Source organism: Podarcis pityusensis (assembly GCF_964106645.2).
Source record: "Podarcis pityusensis genome assembly, chromosome: 17".
Classification (NCBI taxonomy): Eukaryota; Metazoa; Chordata; class Lepidosauria; order Squamata; family Lacertidae; genus Podarcis; species Podarcis pityusensis.
Genome location: NC_138042.1, coordinates 4,814,120 through 4,832,988, shown reverse-complemented (window position 1 = coordinate 4,832,988; position 18,869 = coordinate 4,814,120). Strand labels below are relative to the sequence as shown.

Here is an 18,869-nt window from a genome sequence, read left to right as displayed (position 1 = left end):
TAATATGTGGTCTTTTCCCTTGTCATATGAATTTCAGCATATTCGTTTTTCCTTTTTTTAAAGCAAGCATAGTTGCTAATCACTGGTAGTGTTTGAAAGAGGAACATCATTTTAGGTAGGACATTCATTTTGATTGTTGATATTCTTCCCAACAATGATAAGTTCATAAGTTCATTATTCCCCATCTCTCCATATCTTTTTAAATTTCATTCCAGTTTTTGGTATGGTTATCCTGAAAAAGATTTAAGTTTGTAGTCGAAATCCATATTCCCAAGTATTTTACCTTCTTCACTATTTAAATCTCCGATACGGCTTCTATTGTTTCTTTGGTTTGGGGATCTAAATTTTTCGTTAACATCTTCATTTTTCCTTTGTTGAGATAGAAACCTGCCAAGCTTTCAAAATTTGTTATAGTTTCCAGGGCTTTGGGTACACTCTCCCAGTGGCTTTTCTAAGGTTAGGACCACATCAACAGCAAAAGCTCTTAGTTTATAATTCCGTTGTCTTATTCAAATTCCTCTAATTTCTGTATTTTCATGTATATTTCTTGCCAGGACTTCCAACGCTAAGATAAATGGTAAAGGGGATAAGGAACATTCTTGCATTTTGGGTTGTTTGCTTCATTGCAAGGAGGTTTGCTTCTTTCAAAAATCAGAGGATTAGATGAGGACCAAAAGGAACTGTGTAAATTCGCTAAGACTCATGCATTGAGGAAATATTTCCCTTCCTTCCACACATCCAGTGAACTGGGGAGTTTTCTGTTCCTCTGTTTAGGAAGCTTTGACCTATTTTTGGTTTCTTCTCTGCCAAGGAACACTGCAGCAGGTACAACTAGCAACGCTAGTCATTTTGCAGTGACCTTCTTCTGTCCCCTTGGCGATCTGGACCCATCGTCTATTTACGCAGCATATTTGTGGTCTGTTTATTTTTTTTCCAGAGCCCTCATCAAGTGCTGAAAACAGGACACGGGCTCTTCAGAATATTTTGTTTTCATTTCATCTTATGGAGTAGCGAGTGAAACTGGCCACCCTCCAGTCTTGGATGCATGGACAATCAAGGCTTGTATCAGGATGAATGCTACATTTATAGGTCCTTTTTATGAAAAAAAGAAAGAAAAAAGAAACCTAAGTTTTAAAAGCACGGACGAAAGGGATGCCAAGGAGGCGTTCTCATCCACAAAGCCTTCCGCAAAGACGAGGCAGAACTTTCATGCCAGTCACCACCACCATGGAGCAGCTCCTGGGATATTCTTTCTGTCTCTTCCTGATCCTGTCACCTTTATGTAGCACAGGGCACCCTATTCAAATCCACATACCTTCTCACGAGGTAAGTCCTTCTGGGAGCCAGACAAATGTAAGGATGAAATGATACTTGGCTGTTTTTTGTTTTAAGAGGACTACTGAGCGGTCAGGTCAGCTGGAGGCAGTAGTGCCAAATACTTCAAGAGCAGTGGAAAGGTTGAATAGAAATATTCCTGAGTTCTTCTCCTGCCTTTGAAAAATCAATGGGTTCCAAAAGGTGGATAAGGGAGGGGAGGAAACACTAGTGAAGTGTTCTCTTTTCGGATCAAATTGCCTAGGATTGTGCAATGCAGAATAGGGAAGTGGGTGTATCTGTTTTGGAAGTAGTAGGTGAAGTAGGATGCTAACATTAGGGTTACGCAGAACTCCTTATTGGGCAGAATAAAGAGTCCACTCTCTCTCTTTCTCTACAGACAGGCTGCAAAGCTGGGCAACAGCTTATTTCCATTCTGCTAGATGAAGAGTTCTGAATGACTCAAAATCTTGCATATTCTTCTTCCAACAGAGTCTGGTATTCCCTCACCTAATTTGTGTTCCTTATCTAATGGGACCAAAAATGGGACCATCTTGACATCAGTACAGAGATGCCTTGATTTTCCATCTCTTCCTCCCACCCAGGAATATTAGTTTTCAGTTTATTCAGGCTAAGAAATCAACTCATTAACTCTGACCAGCTGTAGAAGGGGGAAGCTACGTGCGGTCTTTAGTATTTCTCATGCCCTGTAGTACTGGACTTCGTTGTTGTAGCTGAGAGGAATCAGAGTCCCTATTTGCTACATAATTCCAGGCAGTCCCCATCAGTGCGATATCTTGGTCCAAATCCAGTCCATGGCAGCTGCGACTTATTTCCATCCAGACTTTGATAGACCAAAAGCTACAGCAGGTGCAATCCATGAATGGCAAGATTTGAGAACAAGCATTAAAAAGTGGTTAGTGTCCTAGAACATTTTTTACCACGTGAAGCAGTGCCTGCAATGAAACAAATTAGGAAAGTTGTCTCCTCTAATCTGACATCTTCTGCTGTTTTTTACTTCTTAAAATCATGGTTAAATTAACTGGACCTCAAACGTTAATTTCAATGCTTCTCACCTCAGCTCTTTCTAACTACAGAGAAACTGTTTGAAAAAATAAAACATTACTAAAAATATATATATTTTTCAGATCCATGTAGATTTGGCAGTGCTGCTCTAGAATGATGCGATTTACCCTATTTCATAAAATCAAGGAAGCTATGGAAAAGGTTTTGTGTTCTAAACAGAGCAGGAAACAATATTTCTGGCACAAGAAACTTGTGAAGATCTTCTCTGGGGCTGAATCTTTAAAAAAATCAGATGACAGGATGTTCACACAGATAACCAACCTATAAAGTTCCCATCAAAACAAACACATCAGGTCAATATAATTTATGATTAATGAATAAGTCTCAATTTATTTTATGATACCCTCGCCCCATATTTTTTTTTAAAAAAAACTTGATTTGTATCTAAATGAAAAATCAAAATACTGAGAAGTTTCATCCCTGCCTGATATCCTTCCAGTGTGGAGAGCCAGTGTGGTGTAGTGGTTAAGAGCGGTGGACTCATAATCTGGTGAACCGGGTTTGATTCCCTGCTCCTCCACATGCAGCTGCTGGGTGACCTTGGGCTAGTCACCCTTCTCTGAAGTCTTGCAGCCTCACTCACCTCACAGAGTGTTTGTTGTGGGGGAGGAAGGGAAAGGAGATTGTTAGCCACTTTGAGACTCCTTTGTTGTTGTTTAGTCGTTTAGTCATGTCCGACTCTTCGTGACCCCATGGACCAGAGCACGCCAGGCACTCCTGTCTTCCACTGCCTCCCGCAGTTTGGTCAAACTCATGCTGGTAGCTTTGAGAACACTGTCCAACCATCTTGTCCTCTGTCGTCCCCTTCTTCTTGTGCCCTCAATCTTTCCCAACATCAGGGTCTTTTCCAGGGAGTCTTCTCTTCTCATGAGGTGGCCAAAGTATTGGAGCCTCAGCTTCAGGATCTGTCCTTCCAGTGAGCACTCAGGGCTGATTTCCTTAAGAATGGATAGGTTTGATTTTCTTGCAGGGTAGTGATAAAGTGGGATATCAAATCCAAACTCCTCCTCCTCCTCCTCCTCCTCCTCCTCCTCTTCTTCTTCTTCTTCTTCTTCTTCTTCTTCCCACTCTCATTAGCCAGCACGTCAAGTGGGATTGGGGCCTCGGTGGTGGCAGCCCCTCCTCCTCTTTGCCCATTCTCCAGCAGCTGTCACAAGCTGCCCAAGGGAGGAGGCCAGCAGCAGCAGCAGCGATGAAGAGGCCATGGAGAGGTTGTCGCCGCTTGAGACAAGCACTGGCTCGTCCTCCTCCCTGAGCTTGGTGGTGGCAGGGGGGGAAAAAGACATTCCAGGATCAAATCAGAAGCCAGAATGGCTTTTGTAATTCCCAGACTGTCCCTGGAAAATCAAGATACTTGGAGGGTTTGCTAGTCATGCTGGATGGGGCTTATGGCTTATGTAGTCACAATGCATTGACTATCGTTAAGTTATTTTAAGCATTTATGCCCCATTCTTCAGCTGAAAACATTCCCAGAACGACGTACAGGTCAACAAAGATAAAAGCAGTCCCTACCTTCAGGCTTACAATCTCAGCTACTCTCGGCAGCAGCTCCTCAAGGCCCCTGGCTGAGCTTTGATCCAACTGTGCTACATGGTTGTTGTTGTTAAGTACTGAAGTTCTCACCCTGGGCCAGCAGGGGGATACTGTAGATAGTTTTCACTCAGGTCCACATATGCAAATAAGGAATTGAAAGTGACGTTCAGTGATTGGATAGTTACAGAAAGTTGTTACTGTTGCGTTGTAGCTGAGCTCTATATAAGCAGGTTGGCTGAACCCTTCAGCTCAGTTCTGTTCTGGCCTGTGAATAAACAAGAGCTGTCTGAAGAATCGCTGTGTCGTCTGATATTTTCACCCACAGCTTAACAGTTGCCTTTTATTTCCCCCCCCCAAAATTTATTGATTTTCCAAAAATTATAAACAAACAAACAAACAAACATAAATCCTAACTGTAATTATTCCACTCTTAATAACATTGTTAAGTGACTTCCTCGAATCCCCCTGGCTGAATTTCAATGTATATCATTGTAACAGTTTTCCAAAACAAATTTCTCATAAAATTTACTTAATCAATTAACGTCTTTCTTTCTTTTAATTTTAACTTTAAACATATTATTCTATAACATCACATATTTAAATCCTAAGCCTATCTGGTATTTGCTAGTATTTCTATTTAAATTATCTTAGCATATTTAACTAAATAGTCTTTGAATTTCATCCATTCCTCCTGGTACTCCTCCTCCTTCTGGTCGCGGACTCTTCCGGTCAGGTCGGCTAGCTCCGAAAAGTCCATCATCTTCATCTGCCATTCCTCCACTCTTGGCACTTCAACAGTTGTCTTTTAATTGGAGATGGTGAGCCAAACATGAGCCCAGGAGAACCACAGGCCCTGCCTTCAAGGTGGTCAGCTTTTGTTTCCTTGATCTTTGGGGAGGTGGGCTGAGCAAGTGAGCTGGAGACATTGTTGATGCTAAAATGGGGTGTGAGTCCCATTAAGAGTCACAATAATTTAAATTAGAACAAAATATTTACTCTTGAAAATGCATGATTTATTCTGGAACCCAAGGCCTATGCTAGCTGAATCTCCACTCAGAATAAACGGCTATTTGTTTTAAGTAGGCACAGATCATAACACTTTTTCCTGAGCTTGCAACCTTCAAAGGGGAAAGTAGTTGCATGTTTGGAAAGAAATGGCTGGCTGAGCAATGCAAAACAAAGTTGGTAGAACTGGAAATGTCACCTGTGGTGGGGATGGCATGACCTGAAAGGAAGCAGGCAGTTCAGTGGATTCCCTGAGGTAAAGGCAAAGCTTGCCTGACTTTCAGATGCTTAGGAATATAACTTTTATGGACTCTTTGAAGACACCTGGCAAGATGAATTAGGAATATACAGAAGACAGGATGAAGAAATATGAAGGAAATTGTCAATTAGCCAGTGAGTCAAAACACACACAAACTGGTCGTTTTGGCACACCCCTAGAACCTAAAGTTTTGTAGATTCCAATGAGAGGCCAAGGGGCTCCAAGATTTGTGCAAAAAAGGGAATTACAGCAGGCATCCATTATTGACTGCTGAGAGCAGGCTAGAACCGGTGTACGCACAGTCCAGCACAGTGCTTGCTGAAAACTGTACCTGATAGAAGAAGGGCAGATGACTCTCTTTCACTATAACATGGCAGAAATAAATGTCTGTGTCTCCACATCCCCAGCCACAGTCCAGTTGACCGAAACCAGACAAATTTTCATTGTAAACAGATTTTATAACCAAGGCTTTCAAAGGAAACTACATATTCCTGTAAAACAGACTGACTCTGTGGTTTGGCAGGTTGTAATCTGGAGGAAATGGTGTGACTTTTTGCTGTTGTTAATGAGGTCTGGTCTTTCTTGAAGACTGAAGCTCACAGTCTGGGAATTCTTCTAAGCACATATGAAACTTAAGAGTACTGCCCTGAATTTGACCAAACTCTTATCTAGTCCAGCATTTTGTTTTCCACAGTGGCCAATCAGATGTCCATGCAAAGTCTGCAAGCAGAAAGAAAGTCACACCCTGGATCCATAACTGTCCCTGGAACATCAGGATGCTTGCAGCTCAAGCTCTTTTAACCACATTCATCCAGTGACAGCTAGCACATTCTCTTCTACATTTCAATTTCGTAATCATTCCAGTATTTGGAAGACCCTTGATTACACCAAAGTAAACAGATTTGCTTTGGAAAATTGTTTGGGGATAGCAATCCCATGCAGTTGCTTGTAATTTAGTTTGATCCAGCACATTCACTTTTCCTTTTGAAAGAACAAACTCTTTTTGTTTTCTTCCACAGAGGTCTACACGCCAAGTGAAGACCCCCAAAACAGAGGTAGGTGATCATGTTGGATTACCAGTTAATTTATTACTGATCAACCATCCTTTTTTTTTACCACAGTCATGTCACTGCAAGGTTTGTTATGCAATGGTAGCAGAAAGAGGTGCTAGAATAGGTTGCGTTGTTTTGTCTGCGGCTGGGGGACGCCATTTTGAAATTTTAAACAAACCCCAAATTTAAAACAAACAGTTACCTGCAACGGTACCCACAGGATTTTCTTCCCAGGGTGGGGGGCAGGCAAAGTAAAGCACACGAAGTGGGGAGAAGGGAAGTTTCTCATCAATACATAGAGAGAAGAAAAGCTTCTGTTCATTGAGCCTTGTATCTCAAGTTCTACAAATGTTAGAAACTTATAGTGGTGTTCAACTAAGGGCTTGTCCGCACTTCCGCTTGTCCTGCCACTTTCCCCTGGGAAAACTCACGGCTTACTGCTGAATTGGAACAAATGCCAATTGTTTTTTCTGTGGATTGACATTAGTTCTGATTCAAACAATGGGCTTTCCTGGGAAAAGTGGCAGGACAAATGAAAAAAGCATTATCTGGTTGATGAACCACACCACAAAAATATTTGTTTGCCTGTTTGTTTGTTTATTCAGTTTTCAGATCAAAGTTTTACAGTCACATATCCAATACAGTGGTACCTCGGGTTACAGACGCTTCAGGTTACAGACGCTTCAGGTTACAGACTCCGCTAACCCAGAAATAGTACCTCGGGTTAAGAACTTTGCTTCAGGATGAGAACAGAAATCGCGCGGCGGCAGCGGGAGGCACCATTAGCTAAAGTGGTACCTCAGGTTAAGAACAGTTTCAGGTTCAGAACAGACCTCCAAAATGAATTAAGTTCTTAACCCGAGGTACCACTGTATATAACATAAAAACAAGATTCCAAAGAATCTCCCTTTGTAGGTCCTATTGTTAATCATTTCCTCCTGCATCTTTTATGATAATCCAAATCTTTTACATCTCCATTATCTCCAAAATTCACCATTAAACTATACTGTAAGTGTTATTCCAATCCTACTAACAGTTTTAACTGTTTACAATGGTTTTTAAGATAAATTATAAATTTTCCCCATTCCTTATTAAAATTTGGGTCTTCCTGATTTCTGATTCTTCCGGTCACTTTTGCCAATTCGGCAAAGTCCATCAACTTAATCTGCCATTCTTCTCTGGTAGGGACTTATCTTCTTTCCTTCTCTGGGCCAATAATATCTGCACAGCCGTAGTCACATACATAAGTAGTCTTTTCTGCTCCCTTGGGATTTCGGCACCTAGGATTAGAGTGTTGGACTATGACCTGGGAGATCAGGGTTCAAATCCCCACTCAGCCATGAAGCTCACTGGGAGACCTTGGGCCATCTCTTTGCCTAACCTACCTCACAGGGTTGTTGTGGGGATGGAATGGGGAGGGGGAGAACCACATACACCGGGGAGGAAGGAAGATGGCGGCTGTAACAACTTCTCCTTTGTGAACCCTCCGGATTACAAACCTTTTATAGCCTTTTATAGCCTTTTACTGCCGTTTTTATAGCTGTTTTATTAGACTTTTAAATTATTTTACTTCTGTTAGAAGTTTTTAATCGTTTTACTTCTATGGTTGGCCTGTTGGGGCCAATATACGTATCAACAAGGATATTCAAACCCTCTGCTGAGAAAGCCTGCCGCTGATTAGTAACACCACCTTGACCTCCTTGGAAGAAAAGGTGCTATATAAATGCAACAAATAAATAAAATAAAGAAATAAATAGAGGCTAGCATCTTGAGTGGTTGTAGACTTACTGATTGACAGGATGGAATCCAGCAAGGTTTCTTTTTAGGGAAAACACACATATATCTGTATGGGCCTCAAATGACCATGCATTAAATTAATTCACCATATATATTTGGGTCATGTAAATATACCCATAGGATTGGATCCAATGAAGTCGTCCCTCTCCCTTCCCTGTGCACGTCCCCAAATCTGCTCTGGGTTTTCTCCTTCTGAGAAGATTGAGGGGCACTAGGGGCGCATGTACACAGGGGGAGAGAGTGGACATCTCATTGCATAGGCAGAAGTCCTGGCACTACCAAGACAGCTCTGTTGGATACAAGCCATAATTTTATCTGCGTAACTGAGTGTCTCTTGGGGATGCAAAATAGCTAAGAAAGGGGGAACACAACACAAACTGTTTTGTCTGGAGTCAACCACTTACCACAGTGGTGTTCAAACTTTTTTCAAAGAGGGCCAGATTTGATGAAGTGAAGGTCCGTGAGGGCCGACCAAAGGGCCAACCAAAGTTGTTGGTCTTTTTTTAGGATTGAAGTTGTTGAGGTTTTTTAAGGACATAGGTAGGCAAATTAAGGCCCCGGGGCCCAATCCGGCCCAATCACCTTCTAAATCTGGCTTACAGGCAGTCCAGAAATAAGCGTGTTTTTACATGAGTAGAATGTGTCCTTTTATTTAAATTGCATCTCTGGGTTATTTATGGGGCATAGGAATTTGTTCATAATTTTTTCAAAATATAGTCCAGTCCCCCACGAGGTCTGAGGGACAGTGGACCGGCCCCCTGATGAAAAAGTTTGCTGACTCCTGTTTTAGGAAATAAACTGCCACAGGGGCTGGATTAAACTGACCGGCAGGCCGGATTAGGCCCCCTGAAACAGACTTTGGACATGCCTGACTTTACATTAAAACTTTAGAAGAAGGAACGGCTTATAATTAAGGGCTACCTGCAAATGCTGATACTTTGTGAACTAAGTCAATCAGTGATCAAATGATACAGATATTAATGTCTGCATGAATAAATCTTATTTTATTTTGGCTTGAAAGGCTGTAGTTGAAGCTGTTTCCCCCCTCTCCACCCACAATCCAGCTCTATTCTGTGCAGCTGGGGCCCCACACAAAGCAGGTGTGGCAAGAGGGCTTGGTCCTACTTGGAGGCTTCTCATGGTTATTTTCTGCAAGTCCACCTATCTCACAAAAGATCCAGGTAACACTTCTCAGAGGGCTCCTTATGCCTGATATTCATTCTGACTCTCCTTTTGGTTTTCTCTTTAGCTCATCATTTCCAGTTTCTTGGTGCGCTCAACCATTGTGTCTCGCTATGCCTCCACCCAGGTGTGGACATTCATGAGCAACCCACACGCAGAGGCAAAAGAAGCTTTCTTTGATCTGGACCTGCCCAGTTCGGCCTTCATCTCCAACTTCACCATGTGAGTCTGAGCTAGCGGAAGGCACCATAACAGAGCCATAATTTTATGGGACTGAAAGGGATGTAGCTCAGTGGTAGAGCACAAACTTTGCATGCAAAAGGTCGCAGGTTCAATCGCTGGTGTCTCCATTTGAAACAGGATGCTCCAACTTTTCATACCAAGTGGGCCACAGCAGCACTTTGACACTGAACCCATGGGCTGCACACTGCCCAAAATTTGAAGCCCCCTCCTCCCCCAGCTCTCACGCTGCTTTCCTAAATCCAGCTAAGCAAGGAGCTGGGCTTTGGGAAGGATGTGCAATGCTCTGGCAGGGTCCTAGAGCCTTTCCACCCCCTTCCCAAAGCTGAACAAGCACCAACTAGGCTTTGGGAAGGAGGCATGAGGACTCGAGGACCCTGTTAGAACCCTCACACCTCCTTCCCAAAGGCCAGCACCTTCTTACCCAGCTTTGGGAAGGTGACACAAGGGCTGGGGTGTGTTTCACATGTTGCTGAGGGCCACCAGAAAGGACATTGAGGGCTGCATGTGGCCCTTGGACCACCCTTATTTAAATGGTTCAAGGAAAGGAGCTCTGCTCAAGACCTTACAGATCCACAGTCAATTCTTCTTCCTTGGCGATTACTCATAGCCAAGTAAAATTGTCTTCCATGAATATGGTCTTAACGGTGTGTCTGTAAGCAACTGTGGAGGCCAGTTCTGGATCCACACATCCTTCCACAGCTGGGACTTAGGTTACCGGGCAGGAGTTGATCACGGTGATCACATTTGCCAAACGTACCTTCCTCATTTCTCCTTTCTTTCTGAGTTCGTGCTTCTGTCCATGATGCCTTTGGTAGAGGCTATTCTCCAATTGGAGCCCTTGCAGGCCAGTGTTTCCCAGTTGTCGGTGTTTATACGTTTTTTAAGATTTGTCTTGAGAGCATCTTTAAACCTCTTTTGTTGTCACTGGCATTACACTTCAGTTGGGAATAGAGTAGTTGCTTTGGAAGACAATAATCAGGCATCCGAACAACATGACCAGTCCAATATACTTGAATCCTGCCCACAAAGTAGCGTAAGTCTGGAAGCGCCTCTTCTTAGGCCTCCAGACCTGCTCAGCACATCCTGCAATGGAGAAAACCCTGCAGACATGTGCATAGCTGTCAACTTTTCCCTTTTCTTGCGAGGAATCCTATTTGGAATAAGGGAATTTCCCTTAAAAAAAGGAAAACATTGACAGCTATGGACATGTGCTGAGGGTGAGGCATAGAGTAATGTGTGAATAAGAACAGGTAGAAAAAGAGTTGGGTGAGGAAAGCAAACATGAAGAAGAGAAGGAGAAAGAAGATAAGAAGTTTAGATGGCCCATTCAGTATAAGTGTAATGGAATATGGTTGGAGGGGGCAGCCCTTGACCATCAGGGCTGCCAATCAAACATTTAAAAAAAACTCTGTTCCTGTGTCTTTCACAGCTGTTTGAGCTGCAGGAGTTAGGTGAAGTTGTTCGCAGCATGGAGCTAATCATTATCACCGGCTCATCTCTGCAGAGCAAACAGCTGTTAAAGGCAGAGGAAGCCAAACCATGGAAATCTTACAGTGGTTGGTCTGAGAAAGAACAGAACTGCTTGCAGAGCCGCAAGAAGTGGGAAATACTACCCTGTGCCCTGGGAAAGCTGACAAGTGATGTTCCAGAACTCCAGAGCTAGGTTTTTCTCTGCCTATCTCCCCATCAGACACACACCAGCCCCTCCCACTTCCTCATGAAACCTCAAGCCCCTCGCAATGGAGCCCAGAGAAGGAAGCTCCCTTGTGTGGGCAGGAGCATCCTTGGGGATAAGGCTGAGGATTGTCCCAGCAGCCAAAGAAAACTTGGCGGCAGAGGAGACTGCTTGATTCTGGCGGTGCCCCCTCTCGGGCCCGCCTGCTCGCAGGCCCTGGAACACAGGCAAGGCTTGTTCAAGTTGCTGCGGGAAGTTTGTTTTCCTTCCCTGCCATGGCAAATGAGGTTGTCTTTTAATTGCAGAGGATGGGTTTGCTGGGTGGCGGGGGGCTGTTTTAAAGATATACCTCTTACCCTGAGCAGGGGCAGGAGCAGCATGTCTGTTCCTAAGCTCTTCACATAAAGCGGGGGGGGGGGATCCCAAGAGACTGTGATCTACTCAGAGGGTTAAAAACTGGCAACCCCTTAAAAACCCCTTTTTAGGGGTTCAGGTCAAAGTTGTTGAGCTTTTTTAGGGAGAAGGGAGGCACCGTTTTATGGGCTGCAGGGCTAAAATGTTGAGCTTTTTTTAGGGGAGCCAAAGCTGTTGAGCTTGGGGGGGCAGTGATCTACCACTAACATCCAGTGATCTACCAGTAGAACATGATCTACCTGTTGAACATGCCTGACATAAAGCAATGTTTCTTCTCTACTAGGAGTGGTTGAGCAGAGAGCCTTAGTCTTCAGGTGTTCAGAATGGGGCAGCTGAAATGATCAAGCGGTTGGAGCAAATCCCTGGAGGAAAGCCTGCAGAATTTGAGGCTTTTTAGTTGGGAGACAAAGTGAGCAAGGGCTTATCTTGTTCCACTGCTTTCCCTCAGGGAAAACCTCTCTTTAGCGCTCAATGCAGGTTTCCCCCGCATTGCCATTTGTCCAGGTTTTCCCTTGTGTTATGTACTGAGTTGAATAGGATCCAAAATGCAGCAGTCTGATTGGTCCTAGAATAGGATTCAGAATGCAGCAGTCTGATTGGTCCTAGAACAATAGGATTCAGAATGCAGCAGTCTGATTGGTCCTAGAACAATAGGACCAAGAATGCAGCAGTCTGATTGGTCCTAGAACAATAGGACCCAGAATGCAGCAGTCTGATTGGTCTACAGGAGCCACCCAATCCAGCTCCAGGTGGAAGTGAATCCGCAACCTAATTGGCCTACAGGAGAATCCCAGAATTAGCCAATCACGTGGGGCCCATTGTGTAAATAATGTATATAAAGCAGACATTCTGGGGGAACTTCCATTCCTCCTCACCGCTATGAGCTGAATAAAAAGCATGAAATCCACTATCGACTCCGAGTATATTTCACCTTGGAAAGGAGCAGGGCCGGGGGGGGGGGATGGACTGTGCCTAGAAAGTGTGGGTCAGGTGGAAAACTGCTGGGATCCATGCTTTGTAGGCACGGCACGAGCGAAAGTGTGGACAAGCCCTAAGAAGTGACATGAGATCATGCTTGGTGTGGAGAAAGCAGAGAAAGAAGTTTTTCTCCCTCTCTCAGGGGCTTCCAACAAAACAGAACGTTGGAGGGTCCAGGGCAGACAGTCCTGTAGGGATTTCGTTCCCACAAGAGACAGCAATAGCCACCAACCTGGATGGCATTAAAAGAGGATTAGATAAATTCAAGGAGGATGGAAATATCCATCGCTACCAACCATGATGGCTGTGCTCTATCCCCATGGCTGGAGACAGTAATGTTTCTGAATACCATTTGCTGGAAACTACAGGAGGGGATTGGGCCTTGCTCTCATGTTCTGCTTGTGGCCTTCCCATCAACATCTGTGAGAACAGGATGCTAGACTAGATGGTCTGCTCCAGGAGGCAGCTAATTTTATTTTTCCCCTGTGTCTCTCAAAGTATTCCTAATGGTTTTTAATATTAATACATTTGCATCAATCTTTTTCCACCTCTTAAATTCAGAATCTAGATCCCAGGGTTAAGGTACCTTTTTGAAAGTTCAAGATACATAATGTCATTTAACTGTCTGACAGACAGTTATTATCAGATTAATCTGAAATAGTGTTTGGTACAAAAACAAATTGCATGTACTATGGGATTCAAGGCCTTATTAAAAATTGTGTACTTGCAGCAGAACTATATAAAATGTTTCATGTTGCTACCAAGAAAATATTTCATTCTTGTATGCCAACCAGAGTAATATGTCTTAATCTGAAAGTTGAAGGAGATGCATAAGAACTTCTTTATGGTTATAAAATAAAATATAGCTAAAGGTAAAGGGACCCCTGACCATTAGGTCCAGTCGTGACCGACTCTGGGGTTGCGGCGCTCATCTCGCTTTACTGGCCGAGGGAGCCGCCGTACAGCTTCTGGGTCATGTGGCCAGCATGACTAAGCCGCTTCTGGCGAACCAGAGCAGCGCACGGAAACGCCGTTTACCTTCCTGCCAGAGTGGTACCTATTTATCTACTTGCACTTTGACGTGCTTTTGAACTGCTAGGTTGGCAGGAGCAGGGACCGAGCAACGGGAGCTCACCCTGTCACGGGGATTCGAACCGCCAACCTTCTGATCGGCAAGTCCTAGGCTCTGTGGTTTAACCCACAATGCCACCCACATCCTTAAAATAAAATATACATGTTGCTAAAAAAAAAAAAAAAAGATGGTCTGCTCTAGGAGGCTCGTCTTATGTTCTTGGGCTCCCATCAGCTCCAGTCCGCAAGTACTATGGAATGGAAGTGGAAGTGCAACAGCGCCTGCCGAGCCACAGGTCTCTCATCCCTGATGTGTGTATTCAGCGGAGTCTTCATATAAACTTCCAGAAGTTTAATTGGGGTGGGGGGTGGGGAAAGGTAAGTTCACTACTGCCAACTCCATCCTAGTGCTTGAGGCTACATGGGATCATTCCATAGGAGCTCCTTTATCTCTGATTATTCCAAAGTGTAAAAATGTTGCCACGGCACTCGTTCTTCCAATACACTGGGGTTTCAATTTCCTATTGAATAGAGCCAGTCACAGACCTTTGAAGCTTGCTGTCAATCTCATCTCTCCCACACTCAACCAACTATATATTTCAGGGTTGATCTCTGGCATTGAAAACAGATACCAGATGAGTTGTGCTCTGGTGAGCCCTGGCACAAATGAGTCCCTCTCTCTCTCCCCCCAGCTCAGGAAGATTTTTCGGAAACTAGAGCTACCAGGGTAGGAAGCTAGTAGTATTATTTTCCACATCCTGTTTTGTAAAGAGGGTGCAGTGCAGTACAGTTCTTACAGCTGTTGTTCTCAGTTCCCTTTACCTGTTCACAGATCTATATTGGATTTGGATTTGATATCCCGCCTTTCACTCCCTTTAAGGAGTCTCAAAGCGGCTAACATTCTCCTTTCCCTTCCTCCCCCACAACAAACACTCTGTGAGGTGAGTGGGGCTGAGAGACTTCAGAGAAGTGTGACTGGCCCAAGGTCACCCAGCAGCTGCATGTGGAGGAGCGGGGAAGCGAACCCGGTTCACCAGATTACGAGTCTACCGCTCTTAACCACTACACCACACTGGCTCTCAGTATTTAAAACAAGTCACTTTTTATCGTTTCTTTTGATCTCATCTGCACTCATGGTATTAGCAGAGTCTACAAGGAGTCATGGGTGACTTTTTTTCTGTCCCTACCAGGACCATTAATGAGAAAATCTATGTGGCTGAGGTGAAGGAGAAGCACCAGGCAAAGAAGATGTATGATGAAGCCCGTAGACAGGGGAAGACAGCAGCTCATGTTGGCACCAAGTAAGAGACCCTCCCTAGGACCCTCCCGCCATGAGACCTTTGCCCTCCCCCAGAGATAGCTAGGGGCATTTCATGTGCCCACAGCTCAAATCTCACATGTGAGAAGCGTAACCTCACGACCCAGCTCTGAAATAACAGAGACCAATCAGTGCAACCTGCAACAAAATGTTGCAGTGTGAAGCGCTTCTGTGTAGCTAAGCCCTCTTCTCAGATAGCCCAGTCCATCCCCTGCTCACCACCAGTGTTCCATTCCCACTGAGCATGCTCCATTCGGCTGTTTGGGGAGGCTCCACCCAAGTGCTCCCCCCCCCCCCGAAGAATGAATGTTTGTCCTTTTGCAAACCTTTGGATTCTGCCACCTCCTCGCAAGTCTGGATGGAGCTGTTCTGACTGCATAAGAACTGGAACTTGGGATGGGGGAGATATTTGATTCTGTTTTCCTGATTCAAACCTTCCGAAGCAATGCACAAACTGAAACGCAGCCACAATTCAAAATCCTCCCTTCTCTCAATTTTGCCTTGCGATTCTCCGAGCAAATAAAGCATACAGAAATGGATATAAAGTGTAACTAAAGTAGATAAAAATGAGTATATTAATTAAATATCTAGGTTTGGGGAAACCTCAAGGTTTGCCAAAGTACAAAAAAAAATACTGGGTGGGGGGGGGAATCTTAAGGACCACAGGAGGACAGAGCATGCTCAGTGTCCACAAAATGGTGGCTGACTTTTGGGGGAATGGGAATAGAAAACCTGGTGGAAGGAAGAATGGGACAATCATGGGAGAGGGCTGAGCTGGCTGGCTGGCTGGTCCAGGCTCAGAATCTGTTTGGAAGCATGCAAGGTAGTCAATGGCATCCACCACTCAACCCCCTCCAGGAAGACTTTTGAAAGCATGCCCAATTGCAGCCAACCAGTCGAGATCGATAATGAGCAGGCTTGCCGCAAGTGCAGGGGTCCTGCCAAGTGGGTTCTCAAAGAGCAAACATCGTCTCCGATAACCTGCTATTGGGTGACGTTTCCCAGGGACCGAGAAACGGAAAAATTCAGGGTGTCAGCCAGCGTGGAGGCAGGGGGCAAGGTGGCCTTTGAGCTGACTTACGAAGAGCTGCTGCAGCGGCATTTGGGCAAATACCAGCATGCCATCAGCATCCGGCCCCATCAGGTGGTAAGGAACCTCAGCGTGGAGGTGAGCATCTCCGAGCGCACCGGCATCAGCTACGTCCATGTGCTGCCACTCCGCACCAGCCGACTGCTGACCAACACCCTTCGAGGTATGGCGTTCTCCTCCAGCTGCATGTTCGGGGGGCTTCCAGATAAGCGTCACTTTTGGCCTTTTTAGTAAAAAAAGGATAATACATTTCTCCATTGTGCTTTATTATTATCTCTTGCTTTGATAGTCAGCCGGCTGTCCAGGTTTATATATACATTTTTATTAGTTTTTTTAACATATCATTTCCAACAATCATATAACATAACTTCTTATCTTATACAATACAGTGGTACCTCTGGATGTGAACGGGATCCGTTCCGGAGCCCTGGTCGCATCATGAGCAGAACACAACCCGTGTCTGTGCGTGCGCAGGTCGTGATTTGCCGTGTCTGCGCATGCACGTGACATCATTCTGAGCATCTGCACATGCACGAGCGGCAAAACCCAGTAGTAACCTGTTCCGTTACTTCTGGGTCGCCGCAGGACACAACCTGAAAAGATTTAACCCGAAGCGACTTTAACCCGAGGTATGACTGTATTTTAGACTTACATCAACAGCTCTGCTGATTTTCTGTTCTTTATCATTTATTCTGCATTTCTTAATTTCTCTATTACTCTTAATTATCATTAACTACTAATTCTCCTCATAGTCTTTCTTGCAATATTTTGAATAGTCATCCTTACAAAACTTCTTGCAATCCTACTAGCGTAATCTGTTCATTACCCACAGATGACAGCAGGAGTCAGAGACATGGCAGTCACTCCTGGAACTGGTGTGGCAGCTTTGGTGTGACCGGCTGTCCAGGTTTAAGCATGCTCCAGAGCACTGTGGTACACTCTGTATTGTGACACCACCTGCTTTCACCACAGTTGTAACACAGGAGGAGGTGAATTGCAGATTTGGGTGTTGGCTGTGTCGCTTTTGCTCCCAAAATCTTAGGCTTTCAGCAAAGGCAAATAGATACACCTGGGAACTGCTGCTCAGTTTTCATGAAAAACAGAACCACGGCTATCTTGTAGATTCCAAATCTTGGAGATGGTTCACACACACATGTGCAACACGTCCACTTCTCCCACCTCTTTCCCCTGGGAAAACTTGCTCTTTACTGCTGAATCGGAGCAAACATCAACTGGATTTTCTGCTGGTTGATGTTTGTCCTGATACAGTGGTAAAGAGTGGGTTTTCCTGAGGAAGGTGGCCGGGCAAACAGAAAACCACTCAGACCCGTGCCTGGAAAGCACAGGGCAAGCGGAAAACTTCTTGGACCCCTGGGACAAGCAGAAATGTGGATGAGCCCTGACCCCAGTTAAAATTATTTATAAGTTCTGTCCATAGTGCTAGATCTGTAAAGGCTGATTCACACACTTGAGTTCATTCTGTGCTGTTGCTGTCATTCATGGGTGAGCCAGCAGCCCTCAGCCTCGTCCACGGATGAATTTGCCATTTCCTTTCAGGTGATGCTGTTGTGCCGCCATCTACTCGGGTGGAGAAAGGAACACACTGTGCTTGGATTGTTTTCTCTCCAACCCCGCAAGAGCAGGCGGAGTTCTCCAGCTCAGGAATCATGGGTGATTTTGTGGTTCAGTATGACGTGACCATGCCGGATGTTGCAGGAGACGTACAGGTTAGGGAAAGGACTACCCAACCAGAACTGAGACTAGATGGAACATTTGGGGCTTCAGGACTGCCTTAGAAAGGGTAACACAGACTGTGATACAGAGAAATCCAGGCAGAGACCAATGCAAGCATGAGAATGACCTTGTTAGATAAAATTGAAGGGCTGCTTAGTCCAGCTGTGTTGCAACGCTTGTCAGCCAGATGCCTCTACAAGGTCACAGGCAGGCAGGACTGTGAGTACTTGGTTCAAAATAAGTCCTGCTTCTGTAAAAGCAGAACCATGCAATCTGGATAACTTATGCAAATGAATGTCTCTATAAAGTGCTTTCCATTTACAGTATTCTGTGTTTCAGTTTCTGCATGGGGCACAATTACACTGGGCAATCTTATTTAGACCTGGTAATTCTTCTGATAATTCTGTATTGCCCATACAAATCTTCCTACTACGCATGAGAGATAAAAAATTGCTTGAAAGGAAGGAAGGATGGTGAGATTATTAGGAAGCCAAATTCTGCGCCCAATACCACATCCTGCACTTTTTCTGCAGTTGTGCTTGTAGGATAGGAAGATAATTACCATCCCCAGCTACCTTTCCTTGGAACCTGGTAATGCAACAGGAGGGGTAGTCTGTTGTCTTCCCACTATTGTTGGACTCTTAACTACCACCAGTCCCAGCCAGCATGCACAATGGTCAGGGATGGTGGGATTTTAAACCCAGCAACATCTGGAGATCCACAGGTTCCCCATCCCTGAGATTGTTTGTTTTTGGCATCCATCTGTCTCAAGAGACAGCGGAGTGTGGCTCTGGGGGTGAAGTCAAACCACTGGAAAATCACAGCGCCTGCTGTGGCTGCAGAGACCAGCAACTCTTAAGTGCTGCCCCCTGTGTTGGTTTTGCTGCATTAGCAGCACCAAAGTGACTTCTCTGGGATGCAAGCATAGGTAATGTGTGTGGAAGTCCTGGGCTGCCCAAATGACAAGACCCCCTGCTGGCCTCACTGATGTGGGCCAAAGGAAAGCAGAGCAAAACGTTTGGCGCCAGCTTGGCTGCAGGAGTTGCCGGAAGGAGGCGTACAAGGTGCCATCCAATGGCCTTAGGGACTTAGGGATTTGTGTAGGGTGGGATTAAATC

General features: G+C 44.8%; 1 protein-coding gene across 3 annotated transcripts in view; it reads left to right on the top strand.

Annotated features, from left to right (window-relative positions):
• The first annotated feature begins 806 nt into the window (after positions 1–806).
• ITIH6 (inter-alpha-trypsin inhibitor heavy chain family member 6) overlaps positions 807–18,869 on the top strand; it is a 29,358-nt gene continuing 11,295 nt past the window's right edge. For all 3 annotated transcript variants that reach the window (XR_013980852.1, XM_080987289.1, XM_080987288.1), the window contains exons 1-6: positions 807–1,326; positions 6,217–6,252; positions 9,296–9,450; positions 14,800–14,910; positions 15,933–16,180; positions 17,575–17,744. Coding sequence is in view for 2 of the 3 variants with exons in the window: in XM_080987289.1 (XP_080843415.1) it covers positions 1,153–1,326; positions 6,217–6,252; positions 9,296–9,450; positions 14,800–14,910; positions 15,933–16,180; positions 17,575–17,744 (894 nt within the window). In the remaining variant the exon portion in view is untranslated. The remainder of the gene's footprint in view (positions 1,327–6,216; positions 6,253–9,295; positions 9,451–14,799; positions 14,911–15,932; positions 16,181–17,574; positions 17,745–18,869) is intronic.